The sequence below is a fragment of the Stegostoma tigrinum genome, chromosome 14, assembly GCF_030684315.1.
Source record: "Stegostoma tigrinum isolate sSteTig4 chromosome 14, sSteTig4.hap1, whole genome shotgun sequence".
Classification (NCBI taxonomy): Eukaryota; Metazoa; Chordata; class Chondrichthyes; order Orectolobiformes; family Stegostomatidae; genus Stegostoma; species Stegostoma tigrinum.
In genome coordinates, this window is record NC_081367.1 from 552,750 (window position 1) to 566,890 (window position 14,141).

A 14,141-nucleotide genomic window follows, 5' to 3' on the forward strand; every position below is an offset into this window, starting at 1 on the left:
TTCTTTTAAATCATGAGCTGGTAAGTAGAGTGATTGGTAAAAAAAAATTTCCTTTCATTTATCTGTTATCTAATATTATAGTAGGATTAAGCTAAGCTTAAGAGTAAAAATGGCAGGAGATCCCAGAACCATGTTATGCTCCTCTTGTTCAATGTGGGAGCTCAGGGACATGGCTGATGTCCCTGACTCTGACATGTGCAGCAAGTGTGTCCAGCTGCAACTCTTGTTAGACCGCATGATGGCTCAGGAGCTGCAGATGGACCACTATGGAGCAGCTGCAGTGCTGAGAAAGTCGTGGATTGCACATTCAGCAAATTGGTCACACCACAGATTAGGATTGCTGAGGGAGAAAGGGAATGGGTGACCAAGAGGCAGAGAAAAAGCAGGAAGGCAGTGCAGGTGTCCCCTGCGGCCATCTCCCTCCAAAACAGGTATACCGTTTTGGATACTGTTGGGGGAAGGCAGCAGTTGCCAAGTTCATGGCACCGTGGCTGGCTCTGCTGCACAGAAGTGGGGGAAGAAGAGTGGAAGGGCTATAGTCATATTGTATTCGATTGTAAGGGGAGTAGATAGGCGATACTGTGGTCAAAAATGAGACTCCCTGGTGGTGTGTTGCCTCCCAGGTGCACGGGTCAGGGATGTCTCAGATCGACTGCAGGACATTCTGAAGGGGGAGGGTGAACAGCCAGCTGTCGTGGTGCATATGGGCACCAATGACATAGGTAATAAATGGGATGAGGTACTACAAGCAGAATTTAGGGAGTTAGGAGCCAAATTAAAAAGTAGGACCTCAGAGGTAGTAATCTCAGGATTGCTACCAATGCAATGTGCTAGTCAGAGTAGAAATGAAAGAATAGGCAGGATAAATGAGTGGCTGGAGAGATGGTGAAGGAGGGAGGGGTTCAGATTTTTGCGACATTGGGATCAGTGCTGGGGGAGGGGGAACTATTACAAATCGGATGGATTACACGTGGGTAGGGCTAGAATCAATGTCCTAAGGGGTGCTTTTGCTAACACTGTTGGGGAGGGTTTAAACTAATGGGGAAGGGGGATGGGAACCAAATGGGGAGTACAGTAGACAGTAAAGAGGTAATAATTAAGCCTGTAAGGAACTAGATAATGATGTCAGAGCGACTAAGGGGAAGAGTAGGCAGAGAGCAGGTGATTAATGCAAATAGACAGGTGGTCGGAGGTGCATTTGCTTTCATGCGAGAAGTCTAAGGCAGATGAACTTAGGGCTTGGATTAGTACCTGGGAGTATGAAGTCATTGCTATTACTGAGACATGGTTGAGGGAAGAGCAAGATTGGCAACTAAATATCCCAGGCAGGATAGAGAAGGAGGTAAAAGGGGTGGAGGAGTTGCATTACTGGTCAAAGAGGATATCACAGCTGTGCTGAAGGAGGGCACTGTGGAGGACTCAAGCGGTGAGGCAAAATGGGCTGAGCTCAGAAGTAGGAAGAGTACGGTAACAATGTTGGGGCTGGACTACAGGCCTCCCAACAGCGAGCGTGAGATAGAGGTACAAGTATGTAGACAGATTATGGGAAGATATAAGAGCTACTGGGTGGTGGTGATGGAAGATTTTAATTTTCCCAACATTGACTGGGATTCACTTAGTGTTAGGGTTTTAAATGGGGCAGAATTTGTCAGGAGCATCCAGGAGGGTTTTCTCGAGCAGTATGTCAATAGTCCAACTCAGGAAGGGGTCATACTGGACCTGGTGTTGAGGGAATGAGCCCAAACAGGTGGTTGAAATTTCAGTAGGGGATTACTTTGGGAATAGTGATCACAATTCCGTAAGCTTTAGCATACTCATGGAAAAAGAGTGGACCTAAAGGAAGCTTGCTAAATTGAGGAAAGGCCAATTAGAGCAAAATTCGGCAGCAGCTGGGGAATGTTGATTGGGAGCAGCTGTTTGAGGGTAAATCAACATTTAGTATGTGGGAGGCATTAAAGAGAGGTTGATAAGATTGCAGGACAGACAGGTCCCTGTGAAAATGAGGGATAGAAAGGGCAAGACTCGGGATCAATGGATGACAGGTGAAATTGTAAGGCTAGCAAAGCGGAAAAAGGAAGCATACATAAGGTGTAGGTGACTGAAAACAGATGAACCATTGGAAGAATATCGGGAAAGTAGGACCAATCTGAAATGAGGAATTAAGAGGGCTAAAAGCGATCATGAAATATCTTTAGCAAACAGGGTTCAGTAAAATCCCAAAGCCTTTTTTTGATTCATACATAAGGAGCAAGCGGATAACTAGAGAAAGGGTTGGCCCACTCAAGGACAAAGGAGGGAAGTTATGCAAGGAGTCAGAGAAAATGAGTGAAATTCTTAATGAGTACTTTGCATCGGTATTCACCAAGGAGAAGGACATGACGGATATTGAGGTTAGGGATAGATGTTTGATTACTCTTGGTCAAGTCGGCATAAGGCGGGGGGGGGGGGGGAGTGTTGGGTATTCTGAAAGGCATTAGGGTGGACAAGTCCCCATGCCTGGATGGAATCTATCCCAGGTTACTGAGGGAAGCGAGAGAGTTAATTGCTGGGGCCTTAACTGATATCTTTGCAGCATCCTTGAGAACGGGTGAGGTCCCAGAGGACTGGAGAATTGCTAATGTTGTCCCCTTGTTTTAGAAGGGTAGCAAGGATAATCCAGGTAAGCAGAGACCGGTGAGCCTGACATCAGTGGCGGGGAAGCTACTGGAGGAGAAGATACTGAGGCATCGGATCTATTTCCATTTGGAAGAAAATGGGCTTATTAGTGATAGGTAGCATGGTTTTGTGCAGGGAAGGTCATGTCTTACCAACTTGATAGACTGATTTGAGGAAGTGGCAAAGTTGATAGATGAGGGAAGATGCATATACATGGGCTTCAGTAAGGTGTTTGATAAGGTTCCCATGGTAGGCTGATGGAGAAAGTGAAGTCGCATGGCGTTCAGGATGCACTAGCTAAGTGGATAGTGATCAGGCTGGGCAACAGCAGACAGAGGGTTGTAGTGGAAGGGAGTTTCTCAAAATGGAGAACTGTGACCAGTGGTGTTCCACAGGGATCCATGCTGGGACCACTGTTGTTTATGATATACATAAATGATCTGGAGGAAGGTATAGATGGTCTGATTAGCAAGTTTGCAGATGACACTAAGATTGGTGGAGGAGCAGGTAGTGAAGGGGACTATCAGAGAATCCAGCAGAATATTAGATAGTTTGAAGAGTTGGGCAGAGAAACGGCAGTTCAATCCAGGCAAATGCGACGTGAGGCATTTTGGAAGATCCAATTCAAGACCAAACTATGCAGTAAATGGAAAAGCCCTGGGATAAATTGATGCACAGAGAGATCTGGGTGTTCAGGTCCATTGTACCCTGAAGATGGCAACACAGGTCGATACAGTGGTCAAGGCGACATACTGCATGCTTTCATTCATCGGACATGGCTTTGAGTACAAGACTTGGAAGGTCATGTTGCAGTTGTATAGACTTTGGTTCAATCCCATTTGGAATACAGCACACAGTTCTGGTCTCCACATTACTAAAAGGATATGGATGCTTTGGAGAGGGTGCAGAGGAGATTTGCCAGGATGTTGCCTGGTACAGAGGGTGCTAGCTATGAAGAGAGGTTGAGCAGATTAGGATCATTTACATTAGAAAGACAGGAGGTTGAGGGGATACCTGATTGAGGTCTACAAAACCATGAGAGGTATAGACAGGGTGGATAGCAAGCAGCTTTTTCGCCAGAGTGGGGGACTCAATTACTAGGGGTCACGATTTCAAGGTGAGAGGGGAAAAGTTTAAGGGAGATATGCGTGGAAAGTTCTTTACGCAGATGGTGGTGGTTGCCTGGAACATGTTGCCAGCGGGGGTGGTAGAGGCAGGCACGATAGCGTCATTTAAGATGTATCTGGACAGATACATGAGTGGGCAGGGAGCAGAGGGATACAGATCCTTGGAAAATAGGCGAAGTTTTAGATAGAAGATCTGGATTGGTGCAGGCTTGGGCTGCCAAAGGGCCTGTTCCTGCGTTGTAATTTTCTTTGTTCTTTGTTCCATTGAGTATAGACCCAGAGTCCTCAACTACACCTCATATGACAAGCCCTTCATCACCAGGATCATTTTTGCAAACCTTCTCTTGAACCATCCAGTGTCAGCACATTCTTCCTTGGAATATGAGGTCCAAAGCTGCTCACAATATTCCAATGTGTTCTAACTGGAGCCTTACATAACTTCAGCAGTACATTTCTGCTGCTGCATGCTTGCCCTTTTGCAATGAATGCCAACACTGTGTTTGACTTCCTAACAGCAAATTGAGCCTGCAAGTTAACTTTAAAAGAGAACCTTAACTAGGACTTCCAAGTCCATTTGTGCTTCAGATTTCCTAAGCTATCCTCATTTACAAAATAGTCCATGCCTTTGTTCTTCCTAACAAAGTGCATATTGTATTTCATCTGCTACTTTTTTCCCCGTTCTGAGTTTGTCGAAGTCCTTCTGCAGCCTCCCAATTCCGCTACACTATCTGTCCCTCCAACCTATCTTTGCGTTAACTGCAAACTTAGCAATGATGCCATGCCCTCTGTTACTTCTTCCAGATCATTAACGTATAATGTGAATAGTTATTGTTTTAACACTAACTTCTGCAGAACTCCACTTAGATACTGGCTGCCAACCTGAAAAACACTCCTTTATTCCCAGTCTCTGGACTTCTGCCAGTCAGCCAATTCTCTACCCAGCCAGTAGCCTGACACTAGTGACATGGGCTCTCACCTTATTTGGTAACCTCCTGTGCGGCACCTTGTCAAAGGTCTTCTCAAAATTGGAATAGATAGCGTCTACTGGCTCCCCTTTATCTAACTTGCTTGTTACCTCCTCAAAGAATGCTAACAGTTTTGTAAGGCATGAACAGCCCTTGACAAAGATGTGTTAACTCATCCCTGTTTTAATATGCACTTCCAAGATTTCCAAGTACTCCACAATCTCATTCTTGATAATGGTTCCTCAACTTGCAACCAAAAGAGGTCAGATAGGCTAACCAACCTATATCGTTTCCCTATATAGACTTACATAGTTTCCCACCTTCTGCTTCACCCTATCCTTAAAAAGGGATGTTACATTAGCCATTTTCCAGCCCATCAAGCCAGAAAAGTGATTAACTACTCCAAAAAATAACAAGGCCTGGAGTGTGGGGGACATGGAAGAAGCTCGAGGTCTAACGTTGCTGAACTCAATATTGAGGAGTCCATAAGGTTGTAGAGGTCCCAAGCAGCAAATGAGGTGCTGTTTTTCCAGGTTGCATTGAGCTCCAACGGAGCACTGCAGTAAGCCTGAAGCAGAGATGTTGACCAAGGAACAAAATGGTGTGTTGAAGCTGCAGGCAACTGGAAATTCAGACTCTTTTACACTGACAGAACACAGGTATTCTGCAAAGTGGTCACCTGGTCTATGCTTCATTTCCCCAATGTAGAGGAGACCACATTGTGAGCAGCAAATACAATAGACTAGATTAAGTGAAACTCAAGTAAAGCACTGTTTCACCTGGAAGATAAGAATGGAGCCAGGTGAATGAAGTTCACCCAGCTCTGGAACATCAGATGACTTTCTGTGAGGGAGCCAAAAGACAGTGTCCTGGTTAAGTTCTAAAAAAACTGAGAGAATGAAAACCAACATGAACTTTCACTCTTGACCACCATTCATCAACTCCCTTGAGAAAGTGTGCAAGTGTTGATGACAGGAGAATTTGGAATTAGGATCAGCATGTTGACCCGGTAGTCCAACATTTCAACAACATTCTCTCAGTCTGGGTTCACATGCCTGGAGAGGCTACAAGCACAAGAAGGGTATTGTCAGCACATGTGCAATCTTCAAAAGAATGGATATGGTGAAAGAAATATCAAAGTAGTACTTTTCAAATCTCTGGTGAGATCTGGTGAGATAGCATGATATAGAATGGGATAGTGTGGGAAATTGTATCTCACTAACTTGACTGAGTTTTCTGAAGAAGTAATGAAGAGGATTGATGAAGGGAGAGCAGTGGACATAAAGGCATTCGACAAGGTTCTATGTGGTAGACTGGTTGACAACGTTAGATCACATGGAATACAGGGAGAACAAGCCATTTGAATACAGAACTGGTTCAAAGGCAGGACACAGAAGATGGTGGTGGACAGTTGCATTTCAGACCAAGGCCTGTGACCAGCGGTGTGCTGCAAGGATTGGTACTGGGTCCAAGACAATAAAATGCGAGGCTGGATGAACACAGCAGGCCCAGCAGCATCTCAGGAGCACAAAAGCTGACGTTTCGGGCCTAGACCCTTCATTATGGTGGGCCTGCTGTGTTCATCCAGCCTCACATTTTTTTGTCTTGGATTCTCCAGCATCTGCAGTTCCCATTATCATTGGTAATGGGTCCACTGCTTTTTGTCATTTATATAAATGATTTGGATGTGAATATAGGAGGTGTGGTTAGTAAGTTTGCAGATGAGACCAAAATTGGAGGTATTATGGACAGCCAAGACTGTTACCTCACAGTACAATGGCAGATTGAGTTGAATTTAGAGAAATGTGAGGTGCTGCATTTTGGAAAGGCAAATCAGGGCAGGACTCTTCCACTTAATGGTTAGGGGTCCTGGAGAGTATTGCTGAACAAAGAGAACTTGGATGCAGGTTCATAGTTATTTGAAAGTGGAGTTGCAGGTAGGCAGGAGAGTGAAAAGGGCATTTGATATGCTTGACTTCATTGGTGAGTGCATTGAGTATAGGAGTTGGGAAAAGGTCATGTTGTGGCTGTACAGGACATTGGTTAGGCCACTTTGGAATACTGCGTTCAATATCACAGGAATTAAGTTTTGAAACATGAAAGCATTCAGAAAAGATTTACAAGGATGTGGCCAAAGTTGGAAAATTTGACCAATGCGGGGGGGGGGGGTAAATAGGCTGGGCTATTTTCTGTGGAGTGTTGGAAGCTGACGTGTGACCTTACAGAAGTTTATAAAGTCAAGAGGGGTATGAATATGGTAAATAACCATGATCTTTCCCCGATGATAGCGAAGTCCAAAACTAGAGAGCACAGATTTAAGGTTAGATGGAAAGATTTAAAAGGGACATAAAGGGGCGACTTTTTCACATAGAGAGTGGTACATGTATGGAATGAGCCACCAGATGAAGTGGTAGAGGCCAGTACAATTCCAACATTTAAAAGGCATCTGGATTGGTATGTGAGGGATACCAGCTAAATGCTGGCAAATGGGACTAGATTAATTTAGGATATCTGGTTGGCATGAATGAGTTGGGCCAAGGGGTCTGTTTCGATGCTATACAGCTCTATGACTCTGTAACTGTTAAATGATCACATCACAGGAAACCATTCAGCCTATTGTGTCTGTGCTGGCCCCTAAAAGAACAATTTATCTCATCCCACACCAGCGCCTTTTCTCAGCAACCCTACAATTGTTCTCTTTTCAGATGTTGATCTAAATAGCTCTTTAAAGCCTCGACTGAATCTGCCTCCACTATGATCACCTTAAATCAGGATCTTGTTCCTTCCACCACTAGAACAGTTTGCTTTATCTAACAGTTTATCTTATGCGGATTTCTGGACCCAAAATGTTAACTCTGCTTTCTGTCCACAGATGCTGCCAGACCTGCAGAGTTTTCATAGCAATTTCTGTTTTTGTAGCTCTAGTTCAAAGTTGATTAAATTTAGATGAACTTAAAAACTTATCAGAAAACACACCCCTGTGCCTCCTTGTCCTGTGATCTCCCTTCACTTCTGGGGTAGCCCAGTTGTTCAGAACTCTGGCTGTGACTGACTTGGTTATTCCCACAAAATCAGTACACTAATAGACAGGGAATAGACACAAGACTGATACACATGAATAGGCCGGGAATAGAAGGATACAGATCATGCAGATACAAGAAGTTTTTTTAGTTTAGAAAGGTGCCATGTGTTGGCACAGTCTTGGTGGGCTCAAGGTCATGTTCCTATGCTGTTTGTTGTTCTTTGATCTCCCACAGACCCTGCCTGTCCTGTGTTTAAATCCAAAACAACCCTGTCTATCTGGAGTTTAATTCTCTCAGAACTACATCAGTCTTCGGCTAAACTGTGGCTTGTTTCTACGACAATACCTCATGCAGGCTGGACAAGAAGCCAGACGAAAAGCTGGAGAGCCCAAATCGTTTCTCAATGGTAACGATGTTGCTTTTGAAGTAGGCACTGTACAGGAGCTGGGAACACTGCAACATTCCATGGCAAAGAACAAAGAGCTGAAAAGAAGAAGGAACAATAGTTAGGGAACTCTGTCTGCAACAATTTCTCAACCTTCAAAGCATCTTCAAATGTAAGTGTTGCTAAAAGTTAGTCCAAGTATAGATAAAGTATCCTGAAGCCATTCTAGAAAATGGCAATTAACTTACAGGAGCATTGTTGCGTGACAAGCATAGAAACCCTACAGAGTTGAAGCAGGACATTCAGTCCATCAAGTTCACAACGACCCTCTCAAGAGCATTCAATCCAGATCAAACCCCTAACCTATGCCTGTACCCCTGCATCTTCTATGGCTAATTCACTTAGCACGCACATCTCTGGACACTATGGGCATTTAGCAAGGCCAAACCAGTTAACATGCTCTTTTTTGGACTGTGGGAGGAACTCACGCAAACATGGGAAGAATGTGCGAACTTCACACAGACAGTTGGCCAAGGTTGGAATCGAATCTGGGTCCCTCACACAGTAAGGTAGCAGTGCTAACTGAGCCACTGTGCTGCCCACAAATTGAGACTTGCAGCCCCCCACCAAGCATTTGGGAACATTTACTTTCATTGGTTTCACATTAAGCAAGAGTGAGATTCTACAATTGGTACTTCAGGGCTGACACCTTATAGTATGAGGAGTAGCAACATAAGCATTACTTCCACCCTGTCACGTAAACCACCACCAAAAGAACAGAAACAGTAGACACATGAAAACATGTCAAGCATGCAAGAAATAGGAGCAGGAGTAAACTACATGGCCCACTGATACAATCAATTCAATATGATCATGGCTTCAAGTTTATTTTCTCCCCAGCTCATATCCTTGGATTCTGACACCAAAAATCTAACCAGCCCAGTTTGAAATATCTTCAAAGAAGCAGCATCCATAACTCTCTGAAGAAGAGAATTCCATAGATTCACGACCATTTGAGAAAAGTACTTTCTCCTCATCTCGGTGCTAAAATGATCACCTAAACTGTGTTTTGGATTCCTTGACTAGTGGAAACAATCCTAGTGGCAACTCTACAGATTCCTTCAAAATCCGATGTGACTCAATAACATTACCTGTCCTCCAGGGAATATAGAGACAGATTACTCAAGCTCTCATCATAAGTCAACCCTTTCATCTCAGGGACCAATCTAGTGAACTTTTGCTGTACTGTCTCCAATGCAGTTACATGCTTCTTAAATACAGATATCAAGGCATTATTCGGGTTATGGGAAGAAAGAGATGATCTTTTTGAATGTCGAAGCAGGCTAAAGGGTTGAATGGCCTACTCCTATTCTATATTCTGTTCATTTTCCAAATTTGTTCTCTCTAAGACGTTATAAGACATAACAAGGCTTCCTAATTCCTGTACCCCAATTCCCTTGCAAGGGAGATCACACGGCAGTTCACTTTTTAATCGTTTGATGTATCTTAATGCTAAGTTACCATATTCCTAGGCAAGAATGCAAAGTCTTTTTGAACATCAATACTTCACTCCTTTCACATGTATTAAAATGTTTTCTGTTCATTCATTCTTGTGACCAAAGTGAATAATTTCAGTTTCCCACATTACACTGAGACTGTCAACTTGTCGCCTACTCACTTAACTCATCGATATCTCTCTGTGACCAAAATGTCATCCTCATGGATTACATTCCCAAAGAAATTTGTATCATTACCAAACTTAGATGCTAAGGTTTCAGAGTAGATTCATAGCTCGGGTTGTGGATATTGTGGTGAGTTGGCTCACCGAGCTGGTTCGTTGTTCCGCAGACATTTCATTACCTGATTTCTGAAGAAGATTCTAGGCCCGAAACGTCAGCCTTCCTGCTCCTCTGATGCTGCTCGGCCTGCTGTGTTCATCCAGCTCTACACCTTGCTATCACCGTTTCGTTACCCTATTGGGTAACATCATCAGTGCTCGCTTTGATGAAGTGCCGTTTAAATACCAGGCGGAAAACACAACCATGTTTTATCAGAGGTTGCGTTAATGATGTTACCCAGCAAGGTAATGAAACATCAGCGAGCCAACCAACCACAACAAACTTAGAAACAATATCTCTGTCTCTTTAATCTAAGCCATAATATAAATTATAAATCACTGAGGCTCCAGCACTGTCCCTTGTAGCACTCCACTAAGCCACTGACAAGATCCAGGCACAGAAGGATGCAGTCAGGTCTCAGAAGTCAGTTCATTCAGCATTGTACCGTTCACCTTGGCTGAAGAGGGGCCAAACTGCCTGGGAAAGTGTAGAGGTGTGTCGGAGATCATGACAGCTGTGGGGGAAGAGATTCTGGGGTTGACTAGATATCAAGGTGGCCAATCATTGGCAATGCAGAAGCTGGAGCTCCAGCTATGGAGGGGGAGTGTCTGAGTGTCTCTGCTGGGGCTGAGGGGGATTGGGGGCAGCTGTTTATGCTGCAAGCCGTGGTGCCTTTTTCAGTGTGAGCTTTAACAGTTTTAGTGCTGCCTTAATCTGTTGTGTCACGTGGCACTAATCATTCTGTTAACAGCAACAGATTATTCAGTGGCCCCAGCTGCCAGCTACGCAGAGAGTGTAGTCATTGATCTCTGAGGTGGAGAGGGCATCAGAGGGTGCACCCAATGTTAAGGCACCATCCATTGCCTCAGGTTAGTTGGGAGGTGTGAGCACATTCACAGAATCCCTACAGTGTGGTTACAGGCCCTTTGTCCCACAAGTCCACACCAACCCTTCCCCCTATAACGGCAGCTAATCTACACATCCCTGAACACTACGAGCAAGTTAGCATGGCCAATCCACCTGGCCTGGATTTTGGGAAGTAACCAGAGCACCCGGAGGAAATCCACGCATACACGGGGAGAATGTGCAAAGTTGGGGCGGCACGGTGGCTCAGTGGTTAGCACTGCAGCCTCACAGTGCCAGGGACCCGGGTTCAATTCCAGCCTCGGGCGACTGTCTGTGTGGGGTTTGTACATTCTCCCCATGTCTGCATGGGTTTCCTCCGGGTGCTCCTGTTTCCTCCCACAGTCCAGAGATGTGCAGGCTAGGTGGATTGGCCATGCTAAATTGCCCGTAGTGTTCAGGGGTGTGTGGGTTATAGGGGGTTGGGTCTGGGTGGTCTGTTTCCACACTGTAGGTAATCTAATCTTGACACAATGAGAAGGTGGAATCAAACCCTGGTCCCTGGTGATGTGAGGCTGTAGTGCTAACCACTGTGCCGCCCCCTATATACATATTATTAAATAACTAATAGAATTACAATCATAAACTGAAACTGTTCCCTCACTATCACAGCAATCACAAATCCTGCCCTATTACTTTCTACATATTGGTGGGATTTTCAAATTTGAAAGGATGTGTTTAACGATTTGGACATTTTTCTCCGTAGTCCTTGTCAGGTACGGTCACAGTTACAGACTAAAAAACCCCGCAGATGCTGGAATCTAAAGTAAACAAACAGGAGGCTGGAAGTAGAGCTGGAGGAAATGCCGGGAGAGGCAATGAGCAGAGAGAGTTTGTATTGTGAATTTCTAATCACCTGAATAAAGGGAATCCGTACTTCAATTATGTTTTGTGGTCACTTTAAATGTCAATTTATAATTTCACTACGCTTCTTGACTTCTAATTTATGTCACAATTCTGTTTCTCAGCCAGATTCAGTCCCTGCAATTAACCTGGTGTAATAAATAACAAGACATGAGAATATAACAACAAAGCACACATCATGAATCAGTTCAACTCTCCCTGGATAGTTCAGTGGCTGTTGTATTTCTCGGGCCAATGTGCAGGGCTGGGCACACTCCGTTTAGGCGCGGAACCAGCGGGGAAGCTGGATGTCTTTGGGCATGATGGTGACTCACTTGGTGTGGATGGCACACAGATTGGTGTCCTCAAACACACCCTCCAGGTAAGCCTGGCTGGCCTCCTGCAGGGATTGATTAATGCACATCCCATTCAGAATGAAACGTAATAAGAATGATGCCTCATCTGCAGCTAAATGAGAGAGCTAGTGGTGACATCAAATTGCTAATAAAAAAAATACAGAACTGCGATTATGTATATGTCAAAGATTAGATTCTAGAGAACTTGACTAAAAGATTCTGAGGGAAAAATTTGGGTATTCGAACTAGCGTGAACCAAGTATGAAACTGGATATAGACCTGGATGATGTGCTATGATGAGAAACTTGGTACAATCGTGGGAGTTCAGTGAGGGCGCTCTTGACGTCAGAAACAACTCCTGCATAACTTAACTATTGGTCTTTTGGTTGTGCGATCGCTAATTCTGTCTATCACTTGCTGGTTACAACTTGGATTTTGGGAGTGAGTGTACTCTAGCCATGTCGGAGGATGATACAAAAATAGGTGAAAAGGCAAGTATGAGCGATACACAGAGTCTAGAGGAATATGGACAGGCTAAGTGTGTGGTAAAAGCCTGACAGATGGAATGTCATGTCAGAAAATGTGAGGTTATGCACTTTGGCAGCGAGGAGATGAGGGAGAACAATTGCGAAAGCTGCAGTGCCAACAGGTTTGAAAGTCTGAACATAAATCATAAAAAAAATTCATGTTCAGAAGAAATAGAGAAGGCAAATGGAACACTGGTCCTCATTTCAAAGGGAATGGAGTCTAGAAAATAGGGAGTTTCTGCTCAAATATAAAGGCACTAATCAGTCCACAGCTGGAAGACTGAATGGATTTGGTCCTCTTATCTAAGGACAGATACGCTGTCATGAGAGACAGTCCAGTTAAGGTTCACCAGGTTGATCCCAGGGATTTACTTATAAGGAGAGATCGAACAGGTTGGCCTGTATGTATTGGAGTTCAGGAAAATGACAGGTAACATTACTGAAAGATCCTTAGGAGTCTTTTTACAAAGTAAATGTGGAAAGGTTGCATCTCCTGGTGAAAGAGTATGGACCATACAGTGTAATTTCAGAATAACTGGTTGCCCAGTTAGAACAGAGATGAGAAGGAATTTCTGCTCTCAGGGATGGCACAGTGGCTCAGTGGTTAGCACTGCAGCCTCAGCGCTAGGGATCTGGGTTCGATTCCAGCCTTTGGCAACTGTCTGTGGAGTTTGCACATTCTCCCCATGTCTGCATGGGTTTCCTCCCACAGTCCAAAGATGTGCAAGCTAGGTGGATTCGCCATGCTAAATTGCCCGTAGTGTTCAGGGGTGTGTGGATTATAGGGGGAATGGGTCTGGGTGGGATGCTGCAAGTGGCGGTGTGGACTTGGTGGGCCGAAGGGCCTGTTTCCACACTGTAGGGAATCTAATCAGAAGGTTGCAAATTTGTGAAATTCTCTACCGTTGAGGCTGGGTCATTAAGTATATTCAAGAGTGATCTTTAATCAGTAAGGGAACCAACCAGATTCTTGGGAAATGGCACGGAAGTGGAGTGGAGAATTATCGGATCAGCTGATCAGAAAATGCTGGAGAAATCCACCAGGCCTGGCAGCACCTGAGGCAAGAGAAACACAGTTAACATTTTGAGTCCAGTATGATTCCTCTTCAGAACCGAAAGCAGTTGGAAAATTAAGTCTTTTTTATGCTGTGGACAGAGGAGGAGAAAGTGCAGGTGGAACAGATTGTAATGGTGCTCAGAGCCAAAGAGAAGAGTATTTCAGCACATAATTCAGTCTGCACTTGCAGGATTTGAAGATACATTAATGATATACTCCTTTACGGTTCCAATGAAAGTGAACTTCAGAATGTTATGATTCCAATTTATGGAAACACTAGAGGAGTCAAATACCAGAGTAAAACCTTGCTTAATCGTCCACAAAGTGTATTTTTCAATCTGATTACTTTTGTTGTCTGTCACTGAAAATTCTCGGAAGAGAATAACAATGTTTTAATAACAATATCAAAGCACACAAAAAGAAAAAAGGAAACTAACATGAATTATTTTATACTACATAAGA

The 14,141-nt window shown here is 44.1% G+C and overlaps 1 protein-coding gene across 3 annotated transcripts in view; it reads right to left on the reverse strand.

Annotated features, from left to right (window-relative positions):
* LOC125457700 (solute carrier organic anion transporter family member 2A1-like) overlaps positions 1–14,141 on the reverse strand; it is a 129,673-nt gene that overhangs the window by 89,303 nt on the left and 26,229 nt on the right. For 2 of the 3 annotated variants that reach the window (XM_059650933.1, XM_048542268.2), the window contains exon 3: positions 8,116–8,253. In XM_059650933.1, coding sequence (XP_059506916.1) covers positions 8,116–8,253 — 138 coding nt within the window. Of the gene's footprint in view, positions 1–8,115; positions 8,254–14,141 lie in introns of those variants that run through there. The other variant, XM_048542269.2, reaches the window with a different exon arrangement.